General features: G+C 38.9%; 1 protein-coding gene and 2 long non-coding RNA genes across 3 annotated transcripts; 2 read left to right on the top strand and 1 right to left on the bottom strand.

Annotated features, from left to right (window-relative positions):
* Positions 1-949: 949 nt before the first annotated feature.
* On the top strand, positions 950-4,386 carry LOC129422132 (uncharacterized). The gene is made up of 5 exons (XR_012357852.1): positions 950-1,106; positions 2,331-2,377; positions 2,467-2,589; positions 2,802-2,927; positions 3,131-4,386. It is a non-coding gene; the product is annotated as an uncharacterized lncRNA (long non-coding RNA).
* Positions 4,387-16,296: 11,910 nt separating this feature from the next.
* On the bottom strand, positions 16,297-21,170 carry LOC141350107 (uncharacterized). The gene is made up of 2 exons (XM_073854592.1): positions 17,839-21,170; positions 16,297-16,868 (listed from the first exon to the last, which is right to left on the bottom strand). The coding sequence occupies exon 1, from the start codon at positions 20,477-20,479 to the stop codon at positions 19,430-19,432; it is 1,050 nt and encodes a 349-aa protein (XP_073710693.1). The 5' UTR covers positions 20,480-21,170; the 3' UTR covers positions 16,297-16,868; positions 17,839-19,429.
* Positions 21,171-23,261: 2,091 nt separating this feature from the next.
* On the top strand, positions 23,262-25,528 carry LOC141350002 (uncharacterized). Its single transcript, XR_012357853.1, has 3 exons — positions 23,262-23,899; positions 24,168-25,054; positions 25,260-25,528. It is a non-coding gene; the product is annotated as an uncharacterized lncRNA (long non-coding RNA).
* The last annotated feature ends 1,242 nt before the right edge of the window (positions 25,529-26,770 follow it).

Raw genomic sequence — 26,770 nt, forward strand, 5'->3', positions numbered from 1 at the left:
GCAAACGGATAAGATGTTTAAATAATCAGCGCGTTCACTGTACTGTAAGTAATCGAATATAAAACCAACATGAAGTAGCGCTTAAAAGTAGTACAGGTTTGCTTGAACAATTCGCCCTTTAGAAAATTAACCATAGTTTTACTATTGTTTGTGTTGGATAACCATATAACCACACATTTATATGTGAAACTATAGTACACTCTAAAAAATCCGGGGTTATTTTTTCTACCCAAATGCTGGTTTGAGCCATTTGGGTAATTTTTTTGGGTTATTTTTGCAGTCTTGGGTAGTTTTTTGGGTAGTTTTATGTAACCCCACCACTGGGTTATTTTCTGGGTAATTTTCACTGAGAGTGGAATCAATACACCCCCTCCCCCTCCCGGACTCAACAACCCAGCTCATTGGGTCAAATCAACTCGGCGCAGATTCAGGTGCAGCACCGGCTGACTGAATTTGAGGTGGATGCAACGCACACTGATATTTGGAGAAATAAGGTTCGTATCAACATATTTATTCATATAACATATATTTTTAAACCTATTTATACACGTATCATAATACCGAGGGCTATATAAAGACGTAAGTGCCGTTACATTCAGTTTTACATGGCATTAAATACGCCGCCAGCTTCGTTCGTTTAGGTTGGCTTGTTTGATATGCCCGTTGGATAGTAAATACGTTTTCTACTGTTTTTGTTTAGTGTTTTAAATGTCCCCTTTGGACAAAGCCTTAAGTTTTTTTCTTAACTAACGTTATATGACGACATTTACATTACTTCAAAGCCCAGTTAACGGTTAACTTAAAACGAGATTAATATAAGTTAAAGTAAATGCATTCTTTGCTTTTTCAGATTATTAAAATGAGATTTTAGACAATTACAGCCCGTAACAAATCTCTGGTAATTAATTTCTGAAAACCATTTTTTGTACACGAACAGTTTAAGCAGCCCCTCCCCCGCTGCAGTCCGCTGTACATCAGTGCTGCTGGGTCAAAATAACCCCATTCATGGATCATCTGTCGCGGGGATTTTGGATCGTCAGAAGGAGAAATACAGCAGGACTTTACAAGCAGACATTCTTCAGCGGTTCTTTTCTGGTGAAATAAAGGTCTGTATTTGTCTTTGTATCATTTAATCGATATTGGCAAAAGTGTTGTCCTACAATGAGGGCATTTCATTACGTTTAGTCAACAACATCAGTCGAGTGCTTGAAATAACTTTTTGTGAGCAGATGCGCGTTTTTTACCACAGAACGGGGTAACGTTGGACAATATATTTAATATGGTAATAATGGCGATTAACATTGGACTATAATTATACTTATTATTATGAGTATAGACCGTTTCATCGGACTCACGCGTGTCGCGTCTGGTCTTTACTTCCGGTTTAATGGTCTGACTAGTGCCTCAAATGAATTCTGGAACAAATTACCTCGTCAAAAATAACAAATGTTTTGGTTTCCTAAAGGCAGGGGGAGACGGCGATAGCCGATTTGTAGTTAACATTGTATACATTATAATACACATTTTACTTAGCAATGTTAGCTCAGTGTAGTTTTTATAGCCTACGCTTTAGCTATGAAATAAGAACTGAGGTAATGTACTTGTTGTTTATTTTGCTTGGTATCAGAAATTAACTACTCTAAAAAGACTTTGTTGTTATTTATTCTTAGCCGATTTTACCGGAAGTTGTTTATAAATGACAAGATTCAACTAACTTTAATATGTCCATTAAAGCCTAAGTTAATCACACTCTGTGACATTCAAATCTGCATCCGTGCTTATCCAGCGAAAACAGTTTACATGTATGAAACAAACAATCAGATATATGTTATTCCAGAAGTAACTTACTGGAATAAATCTTTATAGTTCAGATATAAACTGTCTACGAAAACGATCAAAATAAATTAAATCGTCTTTTCGACAGTGACAATGCTTCAAATATAGTTTCTCTTTAGTACAACATTAATGCCAGCAGGTGGTGACAAGTGAATTAAAGGCGGGGTGCATGATCTCTGAAAGCCAATGTTGAAATCACCTGAACAAATGAATGAGTATGAATGGTCTATTACAGGGGTGGCGAACGTCGGTCCTGGGGAGCCGCAGTCCTGCAGAGTTTAGCTCCAGCTCTAATCAAACACACCTGAACAGGTAATCAAGGTCTAAATAGTTACTAGAAACCTTCAGACAGGTGAGGTTTAATCAGGGTTGGAGCTAAAAACTGCAGGGCTGCGGCTCTCCAGGACCGACGTTCGCCACCCCTGGTCTATTATCTATATTGATAGAAAAAAATGCATCACTTACAGCTAAAAGTTTGTGTTTTTCTGTTTTAGGTGGTCTGAGTTTCCATGAGTTTCCTCGGCTAACTACCCCAGGCATGGTATGTTAAAATACTGTCTTTATCATAAAGTAACAAGAGTTTTATTTAGTCTTTTTTTAGAAGTTGTTTTTTGTTATTCTTGCATTTAGATTGCACAAGACTTTTACACATTACACCAGGATGCAGCTCCAAAACTCTTCGAGAAATGGCTCCCTTGATATACCGATAGGATCTTGCAAAGCTTCCATGTTCAGTTGAGGAGATGACACAAGGTAAAGTTTCTCAACTATTTTGATATTAACGCCCAGATTTACTAATAGCAATTTAATAAAGACACCCACTGATAAATTAATGAAGAAAATTTTTAGCAATAATTGCTGTTGGGAGATTTAGCACTTTCTCCACTCATCTTCATTTATTTGAAATGCCAGACAGTTAACCGACATTATCTGAACATATTGCTTTTCAATTTCTGCTGCTACAGATGCAAACGGATATCTTGCATTAAAGCTGCTCCCTGTTTTGGTTCCACATCCACCCTTCAAAACTGCCAGAAAAAGTCCGGCCCAGCATTGATGATGGCAAAAAAGCTTTCATCGACATTCAGCCTGTAAGTACAAATCAAGAAATTTACTTTAATACGTTATTTACCAGGTATTTAAATAAACTACCATTCAAAAGTTTGGGACATTATGTTAGTGGCTGTCTTAATGTGGGCAAGATCAAGGTGTAACTCCCAAACCCATCACCCATACCCACAACCTGACACCCCCCAAGTTTCACCTTAACTCATTTGCATTATGTGTCCTTTAGGTTGGAACATATGATGGAGTACCTCCAGAAGGCTGAAGCATCAGGACTTAACCCTTATTTCCTGTCACTTGAAAATGGACACATGAGTCCCAGGCATTCGTCATCCTTGGAGGAGAAACTTTGGACAAGGCACTTAGATTGGGGTAGTAGAAGCACTACATTCTTGCAAGTAAATGACAAGAGGTTTTTTGAATAGACTGGGTTTCAGGTACAAGAGTTATCATTTTAGTTTTTTTTTTACAGACTTAAAGGTGCTCTAAGCGAATCTGTGTGATGTTACTTTTTGTTGATGTTTGAACTGTTTTCAAACAAACGGAGCGTAGCTAACTCCTCCCCTCCCTTCCGTGCTTTCATGAACGCGTCCAACCCTCAACCCCAAATCCTTCTTGTCGTTAATTGGCTGGAACACTTTGTTATCCTTTCTGGTAGTAGGTTTGGCCCTTTGTTTTTATTGTAGTTTGTGGAGCCTAGGCTGTCTACAGAGATCGCGTTTTTTACAGTTTGATCAGCGGACAGGCAAAAAGCAGATAGTGAGGAGATGTTTGCTGTATGTAACAAAAAATGTTTTATGATCTAAAATGCGTGAATTCGCTTAGAGCACCTTTAAGGAAGAGAATTACTTGATGAATATTAATGACATGTTTATGAAATGTTACACTGGCAAAATGCTGTATTTCATAGGTTTTTTTTGTGTGTGTTCATAATGTAGACTAAAACAATACTGCTTTGTAACAAACAGTTGTTCTTAAAGGTATTTTATGAATTTCATGAATTTTTTTAAAATGTTAAAACATATAGGGGTGGTTTCACAGGCAAGGATAAGACTAGTCCTAGAATAAAGTAAATGTAAGAGCTGTCCAAACTGAAAACTACTTGAACTGACATATCTTAAAATTCACCAGTGCCCTTTGTTTTCCCTCAAAATGCACACAAGTAATGTTTTTATGAAGACATGTTTGTTCAAACTTGTTATATTTCCTAATTAATAACTAAGGACTAGCCAATCCCTGTCCGGGAAACCACTCCTTACACTTTTGCAATTAGAGGCAAGTGAAGAAATTGTTTAAAATTGTTTAAAAATTGAATTTTATTATTTATTGTATTTATAGTTTTGTATGATCTCCTGAATTTTTGATTGAGCTATTGTGTAGAAAGTGTACGTTACACACATTGTATTTGTTACATTACACAAAGTGTAATTTGCTAAAAAATATTAATGAAAAATAAAGTTAATGCAATGTTGACCTGTTTGTTTATCTTGTGGTTTTTAATTTTAAATGATAATCTTAAAAGGAATAAAAATAAACCTACAGTATATACATTTTTAACCCATTTATGAAGTCAAATTAACCCATCATTTTAGTAAAAAATAACCCAAGTTTTGGGTAGAAAAAACAACCCATTGGCTGGGTTAAAATTATTAACCCAACTTCTTGGGTTAATTTAACCCCATATGGGTTCTGTCCTATATTTACCCAGCAGTTAGGTTAAAAACAACCCAATTTGGGTTGTTTTTAACCCATTGTTTTTTAGAGTGTAATGAAAAATTTCCAATACCAAAATAACTGTACTTCTATATTAAAACTGTTTTATTTTTCATAATGTTGAACAGCAATATAGCTAAGAGCAGCCGTTTTTCTATGTTCAGAAGTGTAAACTTTGAGGATATTCTATATTGATCTGGTTTTATTTATTACATCGGCTTCATTTGGTACATGTACACTCAGTGATACTTTTTACTTCTTACAGAGTACCAAGACTTTGGAGATTTACACACGTGACATGAAAATGGGAATTCGTGAAACACTGAGCAGTTGCTGATCCATGTCAAGATTAATTTCCAGTGAGCAGGTTGTGCTGGAAAATTTGTGAGACTTTATGCCTTTAATTTGTAGAATGTTTAGGTGTTTAATGTTTAAACCGTTTTGAGGCATTGTTTAAATGTTTAAAGTAGTTTTATGAGCTCTTCGTGTAAGAATGTTAAGTTCAAGTGAGATTGTGAATAACATTGTGTGAGGAACCCTCCCCACTTTTATATTGGTGTTTTTGGAGATATTTGTAAAATATCTTTTCTAAACTTTTTATTAGAAATAATAATTTTCTAATGTCTACTGTCCAATTGTATGCAGACCATTTCTGTATGTTTATAATTTTAAGGTATTACAAATAAATAAAAAATTAATAAAATGTTACAAAATAGTTTGAGTGTTTCTTTTTCTATTAGGACAACGGGAAATAAAGAATTCAGCATGGTTCCTTACCAATATAATTTTACCAATATACATTTTCAAATTGGGTAAATTAAAAAAAGAATGCTACCACAATTTTAAAAAGTTTATTGGGCAAAAAACATGGTTTCTTATTTTCAATTGGCTCAACCTATTATTTTCCATTGAGCTAATGTTCAAAGATCGTTGCCACAATTGATAAAATTCAATTCACAGAAAATCTGTTGGCCCAAGTGAAAAATGTCGATGTTACCAGTCACTAGAAAATTTTGAGTTAGGGAGGCAATTTTTTTTACAGTGCATATAAAGGACGCTTGGAGTAAAGACTTGGGAATACACATCACAGAAGACCAATGGACCGAAGCTCAAGAGCAAGTCCACTCCTCTTCAGTTTGTATCAGACACGGTCTGCTGCAATTTAAGATTCTGCACCGGTTGCACCTTTCCAAGCAAAGACTGTCTAGGATGTTTCAGGGAGTGGACGCCTCTTGTGATCATTGTGGCTACACCCCTGCTTGTCACATACATTTTGGAACTGTCCCCATCTCACCCACTATTGGTCTAAAATAATTGAGACTTTATCTACAATTTTTAATGTTGACTCCCAGCTGATCCAGTAATGTCGTTATTTGGTGTTGTACCTGCAGACATACATTTGAATAGCTCACAAATTAACGTGTTGTGTTTTGTGATGTTGCTAGCCAGACGCTTAATTCTACTAAACTGGAAAAACAAAATTCCTCCTACTCATCAAAACCTTCTTCGCGATGTAATGGGGTACTTACAATTGGAAAAAATTATATATTTTAAAATATATATATTTTATTCTTTAAAGAAAAAAGAACAAACATTTTACTCAATTTAGCAACCTTTTATTATTTATTTATTATTTTGATTATTATAACAGGTAAACTTGGTTGGTCCTTCTAATGCTTGATTTGATATATATACTATAATTTTTTTTTTTATTCTTTGTGTGCAGGTTTTTTTTCTGTTTTGTTTTCTGATTACAAGCTACATATATAAATTGTATATATGTAAGTAATTTGTACATAACTGTTGAAAAATGGTAATAAAAATAACTGGGGAAAAAATAATTATGTTTGACGAGTGTTGCTTTTTCAAATGCATGTTATAAACGACTCAAACTAACAGTGATTTTAGATCAATAAGGACTTACTGATTAAAAGCCATAGTACATGAAATAGCTGTGAATAAGATCGGCTGTCCGATTCAGAATAGTGATCGGCCACATATTTTTAGTGGAGATCGGCATAGACCCCTTCAAGGTTTGTAAGCATTGAATGACTATCGGGTGTGCGCGCAGCATGGGGTCAAACTGTTCATACCATCCAGGCTTTATAATTTAATCTAACAGGGCTGAAAAATTATGACTTACCTCAAATGAAGTGAGCACTACAAACACAAACCTCTTTGATATTTGCATTGTCACAGTCTGCACGTTAATTGCTTGTGTCACACGGTGACGATTTCATGGGGCGTAACTAAAATTCTGAAGGTTTTGTTCCGCCCGGAAGTGTTCCCGCACGGAGGGCAAGACGAGAACACCGGAACTTCCGGAAAGACTATGTGAGTAGAAATCAAGTAAACAAGACGCAGGTGTGATGAACGAACGCAGCGATCGGTGATTGGAGGATGAAAGGCATAGGAGGAGTATAAAAAGGACGTGGAAAACGAAGGTTGGTGCTGAGTTTTTTGCCGTGTGTTGTGGCTGTGTATTAGGGCTGTGTATTCTGATTATGGATAGATTATGTATCTGTTTGCATTAACGATGGCAATTACAACGGGTGTGCGGGCTAGATTTTCAGGTTATTTGGTAAAGCCCTCGCTAACAACTCCGCATGGACTCAGCATGGACGCCATGACACACACATGGAAAAGTAATGAGTATATTCCCGACATGAATCGTACACTTATCTTGGACACAGATTTAACGTTGCTGGTGATTGGGATCAACAAATAGAGGAAATAATTTCTGAATACAGCATAAGGTTGCAAAAAATTGACGCATCCACTTTGCCATTGCTTATGAAAATAGATGCAATACGACAGATGGCTTTATCAAAAGTGCAACATTATTTCGCCAATGTGCATATACCAAGAAAAGTTTTGCAGGACTTAAACAATAAAACTGTTAAGACAGTGAGAGGATGGCTTGGTCTGAATAGTCATACAACCCGCGATGTTATTCATCACAGCAGAAGTGAGGGGGGCTTAGGAGTTCCAGACTTTGAGTGGACTTACATCGCCACTAGGTTATCGCACTTATTAAGCATGCTAAATAATGACGATAGGACTGTGAGAGAAATGGCCCGTGCTTCACTTTTTCTCGACCTTGGGAAGCGCAAAGTCCCCCTCGCCCGCGAATCGGATCCTAGCTTTCTAGGATTTCGTAAGAAAGCGAACGGTAAACTTGACACTCGTGCCGCCGGTTTCGGGGTTAGATCGGACTGGCCGGATCTCAACGATCTTTGCAATTGGACTGGTGTTGACCTGCAGTGGTCTGGAGTTGATACTAGACATGCTGTACCTCATGAAGTAATGATTAAAGATAAAAACATAACTGTGACGGCAACATTACTGCAAGATGATATGTACCATCCAGTTCCTCTTGGAAATACTCACGCGTCTCTGCTGTTAATTAAACATCAGCAACGTCAGAGACATTGGAGAGGACTTAAAATCCAAGGAAAGCTCGCATGTATCCCTTCTGCAGATCACTCCATTTCACACACAATCTTCCATAACTCATCTATTGATGAAGATATATTGATCTTTACAGTTAAGGCGAGACTTCAGGTCTATCCAACAAGGTTAAATCTGTCAATTTGGTATCCTCGTTCCCATCCATCATGGTGTATACATCATGGGCAAGAACAAGTAATAGAATCTATGTCACACATATTAAATGGGTGTCACTATTACAGAAGTCTTTACGTTTCCAGGCATGATAGGATAGTGGACATTTTATCTGAGAATTTATCAGTATTATTTTCTTCAAATGTGTCAATACATGTAAATGGTTTTGTTAACTCACAAATGTTTTCTAGGTGTCCTACAGTGTCTGTGTTCTCTGATTTAAATGCCACCAGGCCTGATATTATAATCATTGATGAGCACAAAGAGGATGTGTTCATCCTGGAAGTAGGCTGCTGTTTTGATTCATGTCTAGAGGAGGCTTACTTAACAAAGTTAGTAAAATATCAACCTCTTGTACAGCGATTAACTGGCCTTGGCTATAAAGGTCAATACTTGGTATTCATTTTTGGCAGCCTGGGGCATGTGCACAGGCTTGTCATTAGGGGGTTCAGGATAGTTGGCTTTACAAAAGCAAGGGCAAAGCAAATGGCTAAATATTGTTCAATATCCTCCATCATTGGAAGTCGTCATATATGGAGAAGAAGGTGTTGTGTGTATCCATAAATCTGCTGTCTAAATTGTCATTAGATTCATACTGGGGGATCTGGCCTCAGACATGTTTTGTATCTGTAACATTTATGTCCTTATGTATATGTATTATGAATTGTGGACTTAAATAAAGTAGTTAAATGTGTATTCTGGTGGCGTAATGGTGTTCTGGAGCAGTGAAGTGGATATTCTCTGGAGCAGTGAAGTGGATATTTCCTGGAACAGTGAAGTGGATAGTTGGAGACGAAGATTAAAGACCGTTGGTTTGGATGAGTATGATCTCTAAACCTCTGTTATGGTTGAGATGCTGACTCGCCTGTTTGCAGTTACAGTATTGTTCAAAATAATAGCAGTACAATGTCACTCACCAGAACAATCAAGGTTTTTAGTATATTTTTTATTGCTACGTGGCAAACAAGCCACCAGTAGGTTCAGTAGACCCCCAGAAAACAAACAAGACCCAGCATCCATGACATGCACGCTCTTAAGGCTGTGCAATTGGGCAATTAGTTGAAAGGGGTGTGTTCAAAAAAAATAGCAGTGTCTACCTTTGACTGTACAAACTCAAAACTATTTTGTACAAACATTTTTTTTCTGGGATTTAGCAATCCTGTGAATCACTAAACTAATATTTAGTTGTATGACCACAGTTTTTTAAAACTGCTTGACATCTGTGTGGCATGGAGTCAACCAACTTGTGGCACCTCTCAGCTGTTATTCCACTCCATGATTCTTTAACAACATTCCACAATTCATTCACATTTCTTGGTTTTGCTTCAGAAACAGCATTTTTGATATCACCCCACAAGTTCTCAATTGGATTAAGGTCTGGAGATTGGGCTGGCCACTCCATAACATTAATTTTGTTGGTTTGGAACCAAGACTTTGCCCGTTTACTAGTGTGTTTTGGGTCATTGTCTTGTTGAAACAACCATTTCAAGGGCATGTCCTCTTCAGCATAGGGCAACATGACCTCTTCAAGTATTTTAACATATGCAAACTGATCCATGATCCCTGGTATGCGATAAATAGGCCCAACACCATAGTAGGAGAAACATGCCCATATCATGATGCTTGCACCTCCATGCTTCACTGTCTTCACTGTGTACTGTGGCTTGAATTCAGAGTTTGGGGGTCGTCTCACAAACTGCCTGTGGCCCTTGGACCCAAAAAGAACAATTTTACTCTCATCAGTCCACAAAATGTTCCTCCATTTCTCTTTAGGCCAGTTAATGTGTTCTTTGGCAAATTGTAACCTCTTCTGCACATGCCTTTTTTTTAACAGAGGGACTTTGCGGGGGATTCTTGAAAATAGATTTGCTTCACACATGTGGGTAAAGTTACCGCACTGCGGAAGCTATTAACTATCTGTCACGGAGCCTCTTAAAAGGTGCGGCCCTGTCCAGAGTTCCATGCATAAGCAGGAGAGGGCAGCGTTCGGCTCGACAGTGACCGTATTACTTCCCCGGGCATTATTCAGGCCCTGGAAAGGAAGATCGCCGCAGGACTTACCCTCCGTGCCCCCTACTAGTCACCACCTGAAAGTAAGAACGAAAATCACAGTTAAAGGTGAAGTGTGATCTTATGTTACAGCCCGAGCCCTCTAAAAGAGGAGAACGACGAACCAGTTTCCTTGAAGAGTACTTACCGTTTCCATTGCTGCCAGTCACCTGAAAGTAAGAACGAAAATCACAGTTAAAGGTGAAGTGTGATCTTATGTTACAGCCCGAGCTCTCTAAAAGAGGAGAACGACGAACCAGTTTCCTTGAAGAGTACTTACCGTTTCCACTGCTGCCAGTCACCTGAAAGTAAGAACGAAAATCACAGTTAAAGGTGAAGTGTGATCTTATGTAACAGCCCGAGCTGTCTAAAAGAGGAGAACGACGAGCCAGTTTCCTTGAAGAGTACTTACCATTTCCACTGCTGCCAGTCACCTGAAAGTAAGAACGAAAATCACAGTTAAAGGTGTAAAAGAGTATGTTTGTTTAATACATTTTTGCAATGTTACCTGAAACTGTCTTTACTAAATGATAAAAGACTATTTATTAGGCGCACTGAAAGTAATAAAATTAATATATGTCATCTGTGCATAAGGTAGGGCCTTATAAACATCAGCCAATCGTTGATGCAATCATCGCAATCGTCATTGGCCCTCTGGCTTGTCAATCACTGCCATTACGTTTCTTGGGAGAGACGTGCGCGCTCCAGTAACGTTACACGAGTGACGCATGCGCATAGCGCATGAAACTCCGCCTTAAGTTTCGGTTTGTTTTCATTTTCGCTCCTGCTTTCCTCCTCGAATCTGCACCATGGAAGAGAAGAAACCCGAAGGAAGACGTAAAAGAAAGAGTTTTTAAGTCGCTGAGAAGAGGAGAAAATTGTCAGAAGAATGTTATCTAACCAGAGTCGTTATTGGAGAAACATTTCAACACTGGAGAGCAATGAAGGAACAGAGAGGTGTCAGACGCGCAGGTCGCAAAAATTCCTTTGACAGGTAATAGTGATTATTCTTTCTTTGTGGAATAATTATTGTTGTACTGTTATTCAGGTATATCGACGTTGTTCTTGTACTGTAGTTGTAAGTGACCAGGCTGCTACACGCTAGTTGAAATGGGAGTAGCGTCGACTGATCTAACTTTACGTCTTATGTGTTTATTATCATATCTTTTCACATAATGAATCCACTGACGCGACACAGCATATGCCAGTGGTAAACAAACACTCGTGTTCAAATACTCGTGCACGAGTTATGGAAGGCATTTCCTAGATATGAGCTGTGAAGGAGGGAGGCTGTTCTTGCGCATGCGCTTATTTAAAAAACTCAGTAACGGTCTTTGGATTCTCAGTCGGCGGAAACATCCTCTTTTGCGCCTTTTAAGGTGAAGTGTGATCTTATGTTACAGCCCGAGCCCTCTAAAAGAGGAGAACGACGAACCAGTTACCTGAGGAGTACTTACCGTTTCCACTGCTGCCAGTCACCCGAAAGTAAGAACGAAAATCACAGTCAAAGGTGAAGTGTGATCTTATGTTACAGTTTGAGCCCTCTTAAAGGAGGAGAACGACGACCTGGCGCCCGAAGAGAACTCGCTGTACCCACCGCTGGCTGTAAGGAGAAAGAGAGAGAAACAAATTGAAGTGAATTACCAATTAACTATTCTGTGTTACAGACGGTAGCTGGATCATACTCCCCTGAAGTTCTGCCTCCAGGATACGGAGGGCGCCATGGATAGCAGGAACCCCCCAAAAGGCCCCGTCCCCTCCTCTCTCCCTAAACGTGCCTGGAGGCCAGAAGAGGCCGTTATTTTTAGCTCCCCTTTCCCCTCCCCAACTTACATTTTAAATAATTTAAATAAAGTTTATTTTAATTCTACTTGTACCTTGTGTGTCTGGTCATTGGGGTGGCTTTGGGAACCTCCTCGAGGTGGAAACTAGGAAGGGGCGTGACCCTTTAGCTATCTCAGGTCCGCTCCGACCTGTGACACTTGCAGTCGCAGATGTTGTATTTTTTTGTTTTTGAGATTCTGCATGAATCGCGGAAACTTAACGGAAGACCTGGTGCGATTTTCACAGCCCACGACGCAAGTAGGCATTTTTGACGATACCGAATAATACGCAACTCAGTCTGCTGTAATGACTTTTCTTACCCCGACATGCGTAGTGGAAACCGCCTGTGACGTGAACCGTGAAGGGGTCTATAGATCGGAGCATCCCTAGTTTATATTGTATATAGTTTATTAATTTTTAAATCATTGATGGGCATAAATTTATATGTATTTTTTCCCTTTCTTTTGTTTGTAACACGAAAGCAATTTCCCCTGGGATGAATAAAGTTCTTTGAATTTAATTAATAACCAGAATTAATATTAGCCTGGTTGTTGCTGCAAAGAGTAAATCTCCATAGTACCTTAATGTAGATTAATTTAGCCTCCCTTCATGCAACTGAGTCAAAGCTAAATTCAGCCAGGATAACTGGAAAATCCCAGCTTAATCCATTATCTTGCTTTTGTGCAATACCCCTCTGCTTAGCGATAGCTGAGTTATGAAGGGATCATTGTCATTGGTTCAAAAATGCTATAGCTCTGCCCCTTACGGAGCGAGTGGGTGTATGTGAGAACGGAGGGAGATGCAAACTTAAGATGTGATCAGCGGAAAGCTAAACTCATTAAAATATGGCTTAAAACTGTTTTATTTGTTAAAGTTGGTTTAGGAGTTTTTGTGTATATGTTCAGTGAACTACTGGAGATTTTTGTTTTATTTTTATCCCGAGACGGAAAGAACATTCATTGAATCTCGGTGAGTGATCATATCTAATTATCACATGTGATGTCATGTGCGGTTAGCATGCGCTGCTAGTCACGGCGTGATTTAGTTGTATAAAACTATTAACCAAATGATTGTTATGATGGGTAATTTCATCAACATAAGATGTAATGTGTGTATATATGATGGTATGATGTGATTTATGGAAGAACAATTTGTTGTTTTCATACATAAGCACACAAGATTGTAAGATACAAATTGTTGTGTTTAAAGGTTCATAGTAATGTTGTATTAATCTTCTATGTAGACCAAAATCATACCACATTGTGTTTATATGAGCTGAAGATGTTCAGTTGTGTAACGTGGCGCTTTAATGAAAGCGGTGAAAACGTGAATCCATGTGCAAAAGGTGTTTATTGTAAAATCCCAATAAGGGCCAGCAAACAAATCCAAAGGTAAATCCAGTAATCGTAATCCAAAGACAGGCAAAATATAACAGGGCAGGCGGCAAACAGGCAAGATATCCAAAAACAGGCACAGGTCAAAAATACAGGCAGATCCAGGTAACAGATAAAACAGATACAGAAAACAGATTCAGAAAACAGGCAGATACAAACAGGATGTGGCGATGTAATAATCAGCCTGGAGCAGGTGAACAGGATGTGACTTATATACAAGAACAAACAGGAAGTGTGAAGTGAAACATGGCAGGATGTATATCAAAATAAAAGCCAGAACAGAACAGGATGTCAAAATAAAAGTCCAAAATACAAAAATACACAGAATACAACCAGAACACATAACAAAACCATTACACCATATTAATAGTGTCAAATGCATAATATGTGGGAAACATGTATGCATGTATTCATGTGTTATTCTGAAATTGTTAACTTCCAAAATGTTGACATTTTGAAATATAATTTTGATTAGTACAAATTTTCACAACAGACTGTGATGAATGTAATAGTGATGATTGTGCCTGTTTTTGTGTAGGCCAGGTTTCTTGATTGAATTGATTTCTCTTCCGGATGGAGAGATTGATTGTTGAAACTTTCAGCAGATCTTTATGTTCAGGCAACTCCTGATCAGCAGTGCTGTGGTAGGCCAGTATAAAACACAATCTGCAACCTATGGATAATCTTTTCCCCTTTCTGGCACTTTAATTGACACTGATTCAAACTCTTTTCCACTGAACTGGAACCAACTAAATCTGAGCTCAGCAACGTGAATCGAACGGACCAATGGTTGATCATTGATCAAACTATACACTTACACTGATAAGAAACACACACACACGTTATTGTAATTGTTTATTTTATTCATTGTTGAGTTAATACAAGTTACGTTTGCAAATGCATTTTACTTGTTGTCTTTAATTCACTTTTTGTTAAATGAAAACAGTTGATTATAGAATCTTGATTTAAGCATTATCATCGAACCTAGTGTGTATTTACCTATGCAAGGGTTACACATAGAAGCTACGCAAGCAGCCACCACTCTACCCAATAGTACATCTAACACTAGATTACCATACGAACATCTTGAGTCATTTAAACCTACTACAATAGAAGAGCTCTCTAAATTAGTAACATCATCCAAATCATCGTCCTGTATATTAGACCCCGTTCCCACAAAATTACTTAAAGAGGTATTTCCTGTAGTGTCAGACACAGTAGTAAATATCTTTAACTCATCACTAGAATTAGGATAAGTTCCAACAGCTTTCAAACTAGCAGTTATTAGACAGCTCATTAAAAAACCAAACCTTGACCAGGGAGATCTAAATAACTTTAGACCAATCTCAAATCTACCTTTTCTTTCTAAAATATTAGAAAAAGTAGTGGCAAGCAAGCTACGCACATTCATAGTAAATAATAGTACATATGAAAAGTTCCAATCAGGATTCAGGCCCCACCATAGCACAGAGACAGCGCTGCTTAGAGTTACAAATGACCTCCTTTTAACATCCGATCGTGGTGAAATCTCTATCCTTATATTACTAGACCTTAGTGCAGCCTTTGACACAATAGATCACAGAATCTTACTCAATAGACTAGAAAACTATGTTGGCATCAGTGGTCAGGCGTTACCCTGGTTTAGATCGTATCTAACCAATCTATATCACTTTGTTTATGTAAATGTCATAAATCATATCACTCCCCCGTTAAATAACTCATAGGCCTACCACAGGGATCAGTTTAGGCCCTATATCCTATTCTTGTTATATATGTTACCTCTAGGAGACATTATCAGGAAACATAACATAAGTTTTCACTGCTATGCGGATGATAATCAGCTTTACATCTCGTCACATCCTAGCGAAACCCACCAGTTTGCTAAGCTAACAGACTGCATTAGTGATATTAGGGACTGGATGGCATTTCTTATTCTAACCCCAATAAGACAGAGATACTTATTATTGAACCAAATCGCTCCAAACATAATAGTAGTAAATATAGGGGACATACTGTCACATAAAAATGATTGATGGTGCCCTTTGACCTCAGGGGAGGGGCTAACCTTTGACCTCAGGGGAGGGGGTGACCTTTTGACCTGCGAGGGAGGGGCTGACCTTTTGACCTGCGAGGGAGGGGTGACCTTTGACCGGACCACCCACGTCGTGAACCTTTGACCTCCGGGGAGGGGCTAACCTTTGACCGGACCTCCCACGTTGTGAACTTTTGAACCGACCGCCCACGCTGCTCTGAACTTTTGAACCGACCCCCCACGTAGCATTGAACTTTTAACCGGACCGCCCACGTCGCGTTGAACTTTTAACCGGTACGCCCACGTCACGTTGACATGTTTACGACCGGGGTTATCTCCAGGGGCGTTAGATCATGTCCTCCTACGATAAACCAATAAAAACAGTGTTTACACAAGTGGTCTTCATTATAACACATTCCATGCTCCCATCATAATTTATATAAGGTGGGGCATAATAATAAAAAGCCAGGGAAATCAGAGTTACAACAATCACAAACATGGATAGATCATGCAGCTCGCACGGTACTCCATTGAGTGAATGGTGAAATAGCATGGAGCATCTAGCTATGGCGACGAAAAAATTTAACTTTTAACATGCATTGAAATTTTAACATGCACCATTTTAGAATGCGCGACATCGTTATAATCTGCCATGCCGGCATTGAAATATTGTGAAATCCTCTCATTGATTAGTTTCATTAAACACAATTTTTTATGTGAAATGATCAAAGAAATTAAGTGTTCTTTCTTTTATTTTAAACGTCATCCTGGCTTATAAGGCTATATTCATGGTGAGAATAAGCTGTAATTATATAAAGTAAGATTAGAAAAGATGTTTAAAATGAACTTTCTCTAATAATCTTAGCACAATGTATGGATACGACTGATTAAAAAACATGTTCAAAAGTATCAACATAATAAAAAAGGTTTCTCACAGCGGCAGATGAAATACAATCTAAAAGAATAAAGAACAATGAATTCTGTCAAGATGAACATTTTGTAGGATTTTCTCTAGAGAGTAAAAAACGATGTGTAATTTTTAAATGTCCTATTCTGCATTTTGTATAGATGACCTGATTTTCAAAACAGAAGTTATGTTTTTTCAAATAAACTGTTCAATACAAAGATATGGTCTTCTGCCACTTACACAGATCGTGGTCCTTAAAGTTGCATTCCTAAGAGATGCTTCCACTCCGAATCGTAAATCGTTTTGGAAGTGCCCGTGTGAGGACCGAGATATTTTGTTTTTTAACTCGTAAAGCATGTCCAGTCCTCCTGCGATAGCAGGACAGTGTTTATACAAGGGGCCTGCATTAATGCAGCTTGCGTTGCTTTCATCATATTAATAAGTACAGCATAAGTAAAGACAAAAAGACACATATTACAAAACATTACCTGTCTAAAAACTGAGACTTTTAACTTTAGGTTATTAGTATATTAGGTTTAGTATAGTTTTCAGACTTTCAGAAAGAACTCATCAACTTAAAGAATAAAGCACTTATCAATTACATTTATTTTAATCTCAAAAACTCAAGTTTACGTCTAGTATTTATTATTGCACCTGAAATACAAGTACCTGAGACATGCTCACACTCCTTAGCCAAAACACTAAAACTTTTAGTGCTTTTGCATTTAATATAATATTTAATAATATTTGACAAATTACTCCATGCAAGACAATCAAATTATATACATTCAATGAACACAACATCCAAAGTCTAACTTCATCACATGCTTTGATGCACTCATTTCTCTGTCTCTGTTGTTCAGTTGTCGGCTATGTAAACTGTGTTTTTTTATAAAGTGTATTAAACTCACACTACTCTTTACCCAGAATAACACGTACTTCTTCCGTGGTGACAAAGCGAGGTACATGATTTCTTTAATTTATATAAACACAAGTAAACTTTTTTATTGTAAAATAATCAAATAAAATAGTAAGTCTAAAGACATAGGCTAACTGATGATCCTTACATATGAAATACCCGCACAAAATCATCTAGGTATATTCTTAAAGCGACGTTGGTTTTATTACACCATAATATAAGAATAATAAATCAGTATATACTATAAAGATTCACTTTGCTATCATTTCCAACTAATGTTGATTTATTGTGTTGTACTCAAAACATCTGAACTTCAGTCAGCTTTTTGGGGGGCTGAGCATTAATTTACTTTTTAAAGATTCCAACATCTAGTTGATTTTAACCCTTACCTATACATGTTGCTTGGCTCACTGTAAACCCGGCATGCTTACCGTTATGTTTACCTTTAAATGACAGAGAATATAATAGCACTTACCCCATAAAAACAAAAAATGTCATCACAGAAAACAGTAACAAACCATCTGGTAAATCGAGTGTTGTAGAACAACGAGTGAAATCTATGTGTTAGTTCAGATTAAAAATACCTCGCTTTATTATATACAGCTCCACAAGGCAAAACAAAGATCTCACGTAGTCCATCATGTTACAACGGCAGTTTGATTATTGTGACTACCGTGTCCTTTAGTGCACTAGGGGCATTATGGGAAATGTAGTCATTTTCACAAGGCGAATCGAACGCTGTATATGTTAAAGGTGCATTGTGTTACTTTTAAAAAAGACAAAAATGCTAAATAATATACATAACTATATTATCAGTGGTGTATAAGGACCTTACATAATGAACTGAATTGTTTCTATTACCTAAGAACGTGCCATTTTCATCTCCATACACCGCGGGTCCCCTTATACGGAAGTCACCATCATATCTCTACAGTAGCCCTAAACGTACAAGCTGGTCTAAAGAGCACGTTTCTTCCCTACGTTGTCTCAGACGATGACATGTTTGTCGTGCGACAGCTACCATATGCGTTTTAAAATTGAAGAGTGAGTTGTCTGTGGCAATTCACAATCTCACCACTAGATACCGCTAAATTCTACACACACCACCTTTTACTGTTTCCAAGATGCATTACGATCTAAGCCATCGCACTGGGAGAGAGATGACATAGTGAGACATATTATTTACCATTTTATTTGTTGTTGTTGACACAATTTAATGTAAAGTGTAAGATCTTATTCATTTATAAAAAAATAACAGCTTAAAGATAACTATTAGGGCTGAAACTAAAAACCTTCATATTAGCTGTGTACATTATGAAACTGATTTTATTTCACCTGTTTTACAAGTTAAGAAAATTTAAGCGTTCCACATAAGAAGCTAGAATTCCTTTTCCTACGGGTGCATAGTGTCACGACCGGTTAACACCGGGAAGTGGAAAACAAAAAGAGAACCCAAACGCAGACCAGATATACGAAAATAACTATGAGTTTAATAAATATAACAAAACAAACCCACGTGGGGGTAAAACAGAATATGAAATAATAACACTGTGCTGGAACACAAATCAGAACATGAGAATCACAGGAACAGATAACGGAGTACATAAACACTGGATATACAACAACGCACGCACACCACACAGAGAACACAAGGGCATTATATAGACAGCACATCAATGGGGAACAGGTGAACATAATTAATCACTTAAGACACGAGTACATAAGGGAGTGGGGTAAAAGTGACAAGACACTGGGAACACGTGTCACACATACATGATGTGAAAACACACGTGTTCCCACATAAACACAATGCTGCCATAATCTTGCCCTCTGAAATAAGACCTGAATCTACACCAAGGTCTGGCAAGACCATGACAGCAACAAGACACTGGGAACATGTGGAAGCCACACATATAATATCACTCCACATGTCCCTCACACAGAACATAGTACTGTCATGGTCTTGCCAGATACACTCAGACCTGAGTTTAATACAAAAGATCTGGCAAGCCCATGACAGTACCCCCTTCTTTAATGACGGATACTAGACGGCACAAAACAAAACATTAAACACGAGGAACGAGAGACTGTACAATAGACAACACCCACGACAACATAACAATAAACAACAATGGTAGACAAACATAAGTCAGAAACGGATTGGGGTGATTTAACAAAAATAAAACATCATGAAGGGGTGGTGGGGCAATAACAGGGGAAACAAAATGTCCATGGTGAGGAAAATAATGAGTCCCAAAGTTCTGTTGCCTAGATGAGGCGTGACCTAGTCCGGGTTGCGCCTGCAGCTGCACAGGCGGCTGACGTGTTCGCGGATGCGCAGGCGGCTGCGCCGGCGGGTGACGTGTCTCCGGCTGCACCGGCGGGTGACGTGTCTCCGGCTGCACCGGCGGGTGACGTGTCTCCGGCTGCACCGGCGGGTGACGTGTCTCCGGCTGCACCGGCGGGTGACGTGTCTCCGGCTGCACCGGCGGGTGACGTGTCTCCGGCTGCACCGGCGGGTGACGTGTCTCCGGCTGCACCGGCGGGTGACGTGTCTCCGGCTGCACCGGCGGGTGACGTGTCCCCGGCTGCACCGGCGGGTGACGAGTCTCCGGCTGCACCGGCGGGTGACGTGTCTCCGGCTGCACCGGCGGGTGACGTGTCACCGGCTGCACCGGCGGTTGACGCGTCTCCGGCTGTGCCGGTTCCGAAGCCCTCTTCGTCCTCCTTTTCCTCCGTCTAGAGGCAGGGAGTGCGGAATGGGAACCGGACGCAGAAATGACCTCCAGCGCTGGGGAGACGGGAGTCGACCTCTCCAGCCTGATCGCCCCGGTCATAATGCCCCTCGGGCTGGACTGTCGGTTGTCAAGACAGTCCACCAGGTCCCAATAGGGTAGGTGGAGTAAACCCTCTCTCTCCCGAATCGGTGGAGGCTCATTCATTCCAGCTACCAAATAAGCGCTGGCGAGAACCTCCGGGTAACACCCCTTGCTTTTCTCCACCGCCCGGGCATAGTCCCTGAAGGGAAGACCCCGCTGCGGTGGAAAGGGGCCACTGCCCGTGATTGTCTGTGTGGAGATGGACGACCACCACTCTGGGTCGGAAGCACACTTCATGGCTGGTCCGCTGGGTTCCGTTGGGTGCGTGCGTTATGTCACGACCGGTTAACACCGGGAAGTGGAAAACAAAAAGAGAACCCAAACGCAGACCAGATATACGAAAATAACTATGAGTTTAATAAATATAACAAAACAAACCCACGTGGGGGTAAAACAGAATATGAAATAATAACACTGTGCTGGAACACAAATCAGAACATGAGAATCACAGGAACAGATAACGGAGTACATAAACACTGGATATACAACAACGCACGCACACCACACAGAGAACACAAGGGCATTATATAGACAGCACATCAATGGGGAACAGGTGAACATAATTAATCACTTAAGACACGAGTACATAAGGGAGTGGGGTAAAAGTGACAAGACACTGGGAACACGTGTCACACATACATGATGTGAAAACACACGTGTTCCCACATAAACACAATGCTGCCATAATCTTGCCCTCTGAAATAAGACCTGAATCTACCCCAAGGTCTGGCAAGACCATGACAGCAACAAGACACTGGGAACATGTGGAAGCCACACATATAATATCACTCCACATGTCCCTCACACAGAACATAGTACTGTCATGGTCTTGCCAGATACACTCAGACCTGAGTTTAATACAAAAGATCTGGCAAGCCCATGACACATAGAGCGGAGAGGATGATATAGAAAATACCGGGAAAGACCTTTCCCACTGACACTTTAATATTCTATAGCTTCATAACTCACACCGATGACTATGTGATGAGGGGCGTGTGAATTGCTGTGTTTAGAGGGGACGGGTCAGGATTTTTAGGTTTCGAATCAGAGCCTGAAACTTAGAGCTCCCACACCTCAGATATGACGTCTGGCATGTTCATTTAGCGGGAAATTTGAAGGCTACTTTCAGGAATTTTCCAGTAAATTGTTCAAAGCAAAGCTTTTAACACGGCATAGCTCAACTGTGCAGGATTCAAGGAGTTGCAGACGCTATTTTTGAGGACGGTGCAAGCACGACCGGAAGCTTAACAAAATCAGGGAGAGACTTGTGGACGTACATTGTGTAAAGTTGTCTACAACGCTGCGGATTCTTGAAAGGAGAGAACAAATGTCACTTGAGCGTGATCACAAACGCAAGATGCCGTACGTGTGCGGTCCTCCAGTTTTTAAAGAAATGCTTTCAGAACACTGCAGGAGTGAGCTTGTTAATCTTTTTTATGCGGTAATATCTGCAAATGCTGATGTGTGCTTTCAGCAAAATTACTGCGAAACTGATGCTGAGCGTGTAACCAACCCCAAGAAAAAAACAGATGTCGCGAAAAGTCCGGACAAATCTTTTGATAAGAAGGTTCAAGTGTCTGTTAACGCCGATGAACCGATCAATGTGTTCATCAAAAAAGCTCTAGATGCTTTGTACGAATGTGGTGATGAGGAGTTTGAAATTGCTAACAACCTCCACATGTCTGCATATGTAATAGATGTATGTGTTGCCGTAGCGACAAAGAAGGACCAAACCAATGTGCGTGAAATTGTTGAAGTTGCTGCTGACTTTATGATTGACACTTTCTATTGTATCTAGACAACATCATAACCTTTGGTGATGATTGAAAACAATGCTAGTTCCTGGGACACCTCGTACACCTGAAAACACATTCACTTTTTTTCACGACCTACCTTTAAACATTTGAACATGGTCTTTTAATTTTTCTTCACCTTCTTTCCATCTATAGCCTGCTTATTTGATAAGTTCGTGATAAACGTTTGTGTGAAATGTTACCACTACATTCGGTCATTTGGACTTGTAAACATCTTGTTCATACAAAGTGTGACACTTATTATGTTATGTAAAAATAAAAGTGACTTGCATCAGTATGAAAAGCTAAATCCGTATGCATGACCTGATACAAATTTGGTGATTTTGTAACTTAGTGATTTTTACAATAGACACGTCAGGTACTTTGCATAACCTGTATAACTCTATGAAACGTGTCCTTCAATAACTGAATCATGCCAACATTTTTACTCAAGAATTTCAATACTTATCAGGACCATTTTAAGCACATTACAATATACCATCATTTATTTACCATTTGTAAAACATGCGTAGTTGCAACACTACCAGTCAGTTAGACTTTACATTTCTAGACTGTGTTTTTTCTCAAAGGTTGCTTATATTTACAGACAACACACCACACCCAAGTGCATCCCAACAATGGCAAACAGGAACACCAACGCCTGCAAACAAGTGCAGCCAAGCACCCCGATTCCCGACATGATTCACAGAAAGCAACAGTGAATCACCAAAACGTTGCTAGTTTTTTAGTTTCAAACAAACCAGGAACATTATTCATCTCAACACTTTCACCAAACCTATGTCTCTGTTGTATTTATTTAGACAATCTTTTGTTTTCATAGTTTTGATCTGTTTCAAATTTCTTCTGTATATCTTCTAAAGATAAATATGGTCATTGTCCTTGGGTTTTCTCAGATTTCATAAACCTTTGAAACCTTCTTTGTCTAAATGCCATCAATGTATTTATTACTTATCCATTATTTGTTATACTGTATGTCATATTTTTGAGTTTACACCATTCATTTTTATAGAAAGTTTCAGAAACTCACATTTACATGGAATTATGATACATTTTACTTTTAATTGTCTCCAGGAGTGAGTGCTGGTTTAACAGAGGTAAACTGTAATCATGCCACAATCCTGAAGGTTTAAAAGCCAAACAAGAGCCATTCAACACCTCACACCATACTGATTTCGTTTAAAGTGCAACTTTAAGGTTAAATTTTTTTGTGAGATAAATATATAACCTTGTATGAAAGTACCATATGAAAATTAAATGCGAAAGCAAAAAACATTTACAAAACTCTAAGCTCATAAATTTAGTAAAAAAGCTGAAATTTTCTAAGACCGCTCTCAAAATCCCTGTTTTTTTCAACAACGCGTCATATTACGTAGTCAGAGGCGCTCGTCTGACAGGCTCTACATTGGCAGTGCTGCGGTTGTATTCAGCAAAAGCAGTCGCAAATTGATGTGATTCTCCGTAGTTTCAATTTAGCATCGTCATGGTTAATAATTGTGTTAGTGGAGGTTTTTCAAACTCCAGCCTGTCAGGACAATGAGTCCACAGGTTTGTTTTGAAGAATAAAGACCGCGCTATCTTCCGTGTCTGGGTGTGTTTAGCGCAGCACGAGGAAAGAGACGAGAGACGCGACTTCAGTTCAGCATGTGCTTCAGAAAAACGCGGTGGTGTAACTTATAGCGTTCACGTTAGATCGGAGGATTATCATCCCGGCAATATGATGGAGTTAAACGTTGGATGCCGAAGCAAGAACCACGTGAGGCCTGTGTTTTTGCCGCCGCGAGAAAACATGAATCGATCACGGTCCGTCTGAGATGCAGCTCGAAGATAACGTGAACTATGCACAGTAAGTCTTGTTTTTTAAACATTTGCTAGCTACTACCAAATCATTTAACATAATGATTTCATTCAAGTTTCTTATAAATATGGAAATCAACTAACTGATAAGCTTAGATTGCAAATAGTATAACCATCAAATCGAGTTACATCTTATTTACTTTGTTTGCATAGCTAATTCGTAATTCGTTTTTTGTCATGTGGTGTGTTCATGTATGTACCTAAGAAGTGACATGCTGTTATACAATTATATAAAGGTGAATCTGTTTTAATTCTAGTTGTCCAGCTACAGATGAAGATGCTTAGTATGATGAATCATCCTCTGTTGTCATGGACGAACCTGGCGATGTGTTATGGAGGAGGAAAAAACAAAAAAGACTCATCTGATGAGAAACCACTGCAAGAATCTCATCCTGTTCACACAAGTAAGACTTATTCATGTCTGTCAAAGTCAAAAGTAATGTTTTTCTTTTTATTCAGGGCTGTTGGCAAGTTCATTGTTTGCTAAAGCCAGCTGATGTCTGTTGTACCATAACCTGTATTTTTTGTTTTATATGCTATGGTATAGTAATTTTCTGCTTTTTATATACATCTCTTAGGTCTATGCAGCAGGCATGTATCAGCATTTTTGGTGACCAGTGACTTCTCTTCTGAGGGACGTGAATTCCAAATGTGTGTTTGTTGTGACGTGTGTGAACCATGAGCATCATGCCTCTTGTCACAATACGTGCCTGCTGCACACGCATTGAAGGGGTTTGTGATGAAGGAAGCACTCATGTTCACAAAATACTCGCAAGACACTAACTTGACACTAAACTGTAATTACACAGGAGATTAAGTGAGTATCAGGCAAACGTGAGCATATCATTTATCATAAACCCTTTACATGCGTGTGCAGCAGATTTTGACATCACATGTGATGCACATAAGTTTACATGACGCGCTGAACCTATATTTTGAAATGACGAGCCACACACATGACGAGCTCAATGCATGTGACCAGCTTCGCAACGTGCGCCCTCGAAAAAGAAGTCACCGGCCGACACTGACCCAAATCATCAAGATGTTAAAGCTGTTTGGGCTTCAGAGCATCTTGTCAGCACCTTCTTCCACCATGTACACAATTTCTACCATCGTGAAGGCGTGGCAGAATGAGAGATTTGCAGTAAGCGGTTGTTTTTTGTTAAAAGATTGTAAATGTTTGAACAATAGCATTGTATATCGCTTTCAAAAAATAATATAAAGCTGACTCATCATCAAAACCACTTTGACTATACATTTTTTATCAGAACTGTATTACTTTGGTGTACACTGTTAACAGGGACAAATAAATTTAATCTATTTAAATATTCTGTTCTGGAATACTCCAGGTCACCACAGGCTCTACGAGAATGCAGCACTGTCCTGTCTTCCACTACACCTGCTCCCCTCTCCAGATCCATCCAGAGGATCAACAAGGCTGAAGCTGTTGGGATCTATTAATCACATCATTCACAATTTAACACACTTCAACACATTATTATAATACCCTGCACATATGATGGGAAAGATACTGAAAATTTGTTAAATGTTTTTAAATGGGTCAGATTGTATATCTTTTTTTCGGTGCTACATAAATAAAACTAAATCGAATTACAAATGCAGATCTACTTGGTATATATCTGATCTAAACTTCATAAACCAGTTTTTATACGGTAAGACAATTTGTGATTATTGTTTATTGATTGTCACAAAATGGGGCTATTCAAACCATTTATAAAGTCCTCCTTCCTCTGGAACCTGTTCTTGAATGGCTGACACATGCAGGTAAGGGCGCCTGCACAGAGTTCCTTAGACGCCCAGCGGATAACTTGCCTATGCTGTATTTAGTGGTATTGTCTGGAGATGGGAAAACTATTAATATTGTTAATTTGAATATCGACTAGTGCCAGCAAAAATTGTGACTTAGTAATGACCTATAGGCAACTTGTAATTAAAACAAATTCATTAAGATTGTTTAAAAACAAATTTATTAAGATTGTTTTAACATTCAAATCTTTAGTTTACTGTTCATTTATACATGGATATTAAATAAATTAGTAATAAATAATCTCTGCCATAAACATACTCATTTCTACTGGCCTGGCCTGTAGCACATATGGGTTTAGACAGCTCACCTCTCCTGCGGTGATGAGCAACATCTGTATCACGTAACGTAAGTGTGGATGGATATTAACATAACTTATAAGCATTAAAAAGACATAAAGTATCAATACTATCTTTGCTATTGCATGATATATGATAATAATCTGTACAATCTTGTGATCTGAGCACAGTATTACATCTCGCCAGATCACTGATCTCACCCACACATCTGTCCTTTTCTCCTCACATAACACTTCAATTTGTCTCCTCTGACCGTTCTGTTTAATCCTGACCAGTCCCTGCACTCTTGGCTGCATAGCAAAGTCATAATTGTATGGCTGTAGTTCGCCATTCGAGTATGAATAAACATTTACTCGTTCCTCAGCGTCCGAAGAACTGTCATTGCGATGCAGCGTGCGCCTCTCGTGATGTCACTTCCGGTTTGGCGGTTTTTAGAGGCGGGTCTAAAATTTTCTTACAAAAATGACCCCAGAAGCCTAATTAGTGCATTTTGAAAAATATATATTTTTTAATCTATTTCCTACAGTATTTTTCTGTACTTTGAGTGAATGGGTGGTTTAACTTTCAAGTTGCTCTTTAACTGAAAAATGATGTACAGACGAGTTCAAATTGTAAAAACAGTAGTAGGAAAACTAATAATGTTTAACAAGTACAATCGTTAAATGAACTAAATGAACATGCCAGAGCGTCATATCTGAGGTGTGAGAGCTCTAAGTTTCAGGCTCTGATTTGAAAC

Source organism: Misgurnus anguillicaudatus, chromosome 16 (genome assembly GCF_027580225.2).
Source record: "Misgurnus anguillicaudatus chromosome 16, ASM2758022v2, whole genome shotgun sequence".
NCBI classification, from domain to species: Eukaryota; Metazoa; Chordata; class Actinopteri; order Cypriniformes; family Cobitidae; genus Misgurnus; species Misgurnus anguillicaudatus.

Bases quoted from the DNA above. Each gene is read 5' to 3' on its own strand.
- LOC141350107 (XM_073854592.1), bottom strand. From the start codon at position 20,479: ATGAAGTGTGCTTCCGACCCAGAGTGGTGGTCGTCCATCTCCACACAG.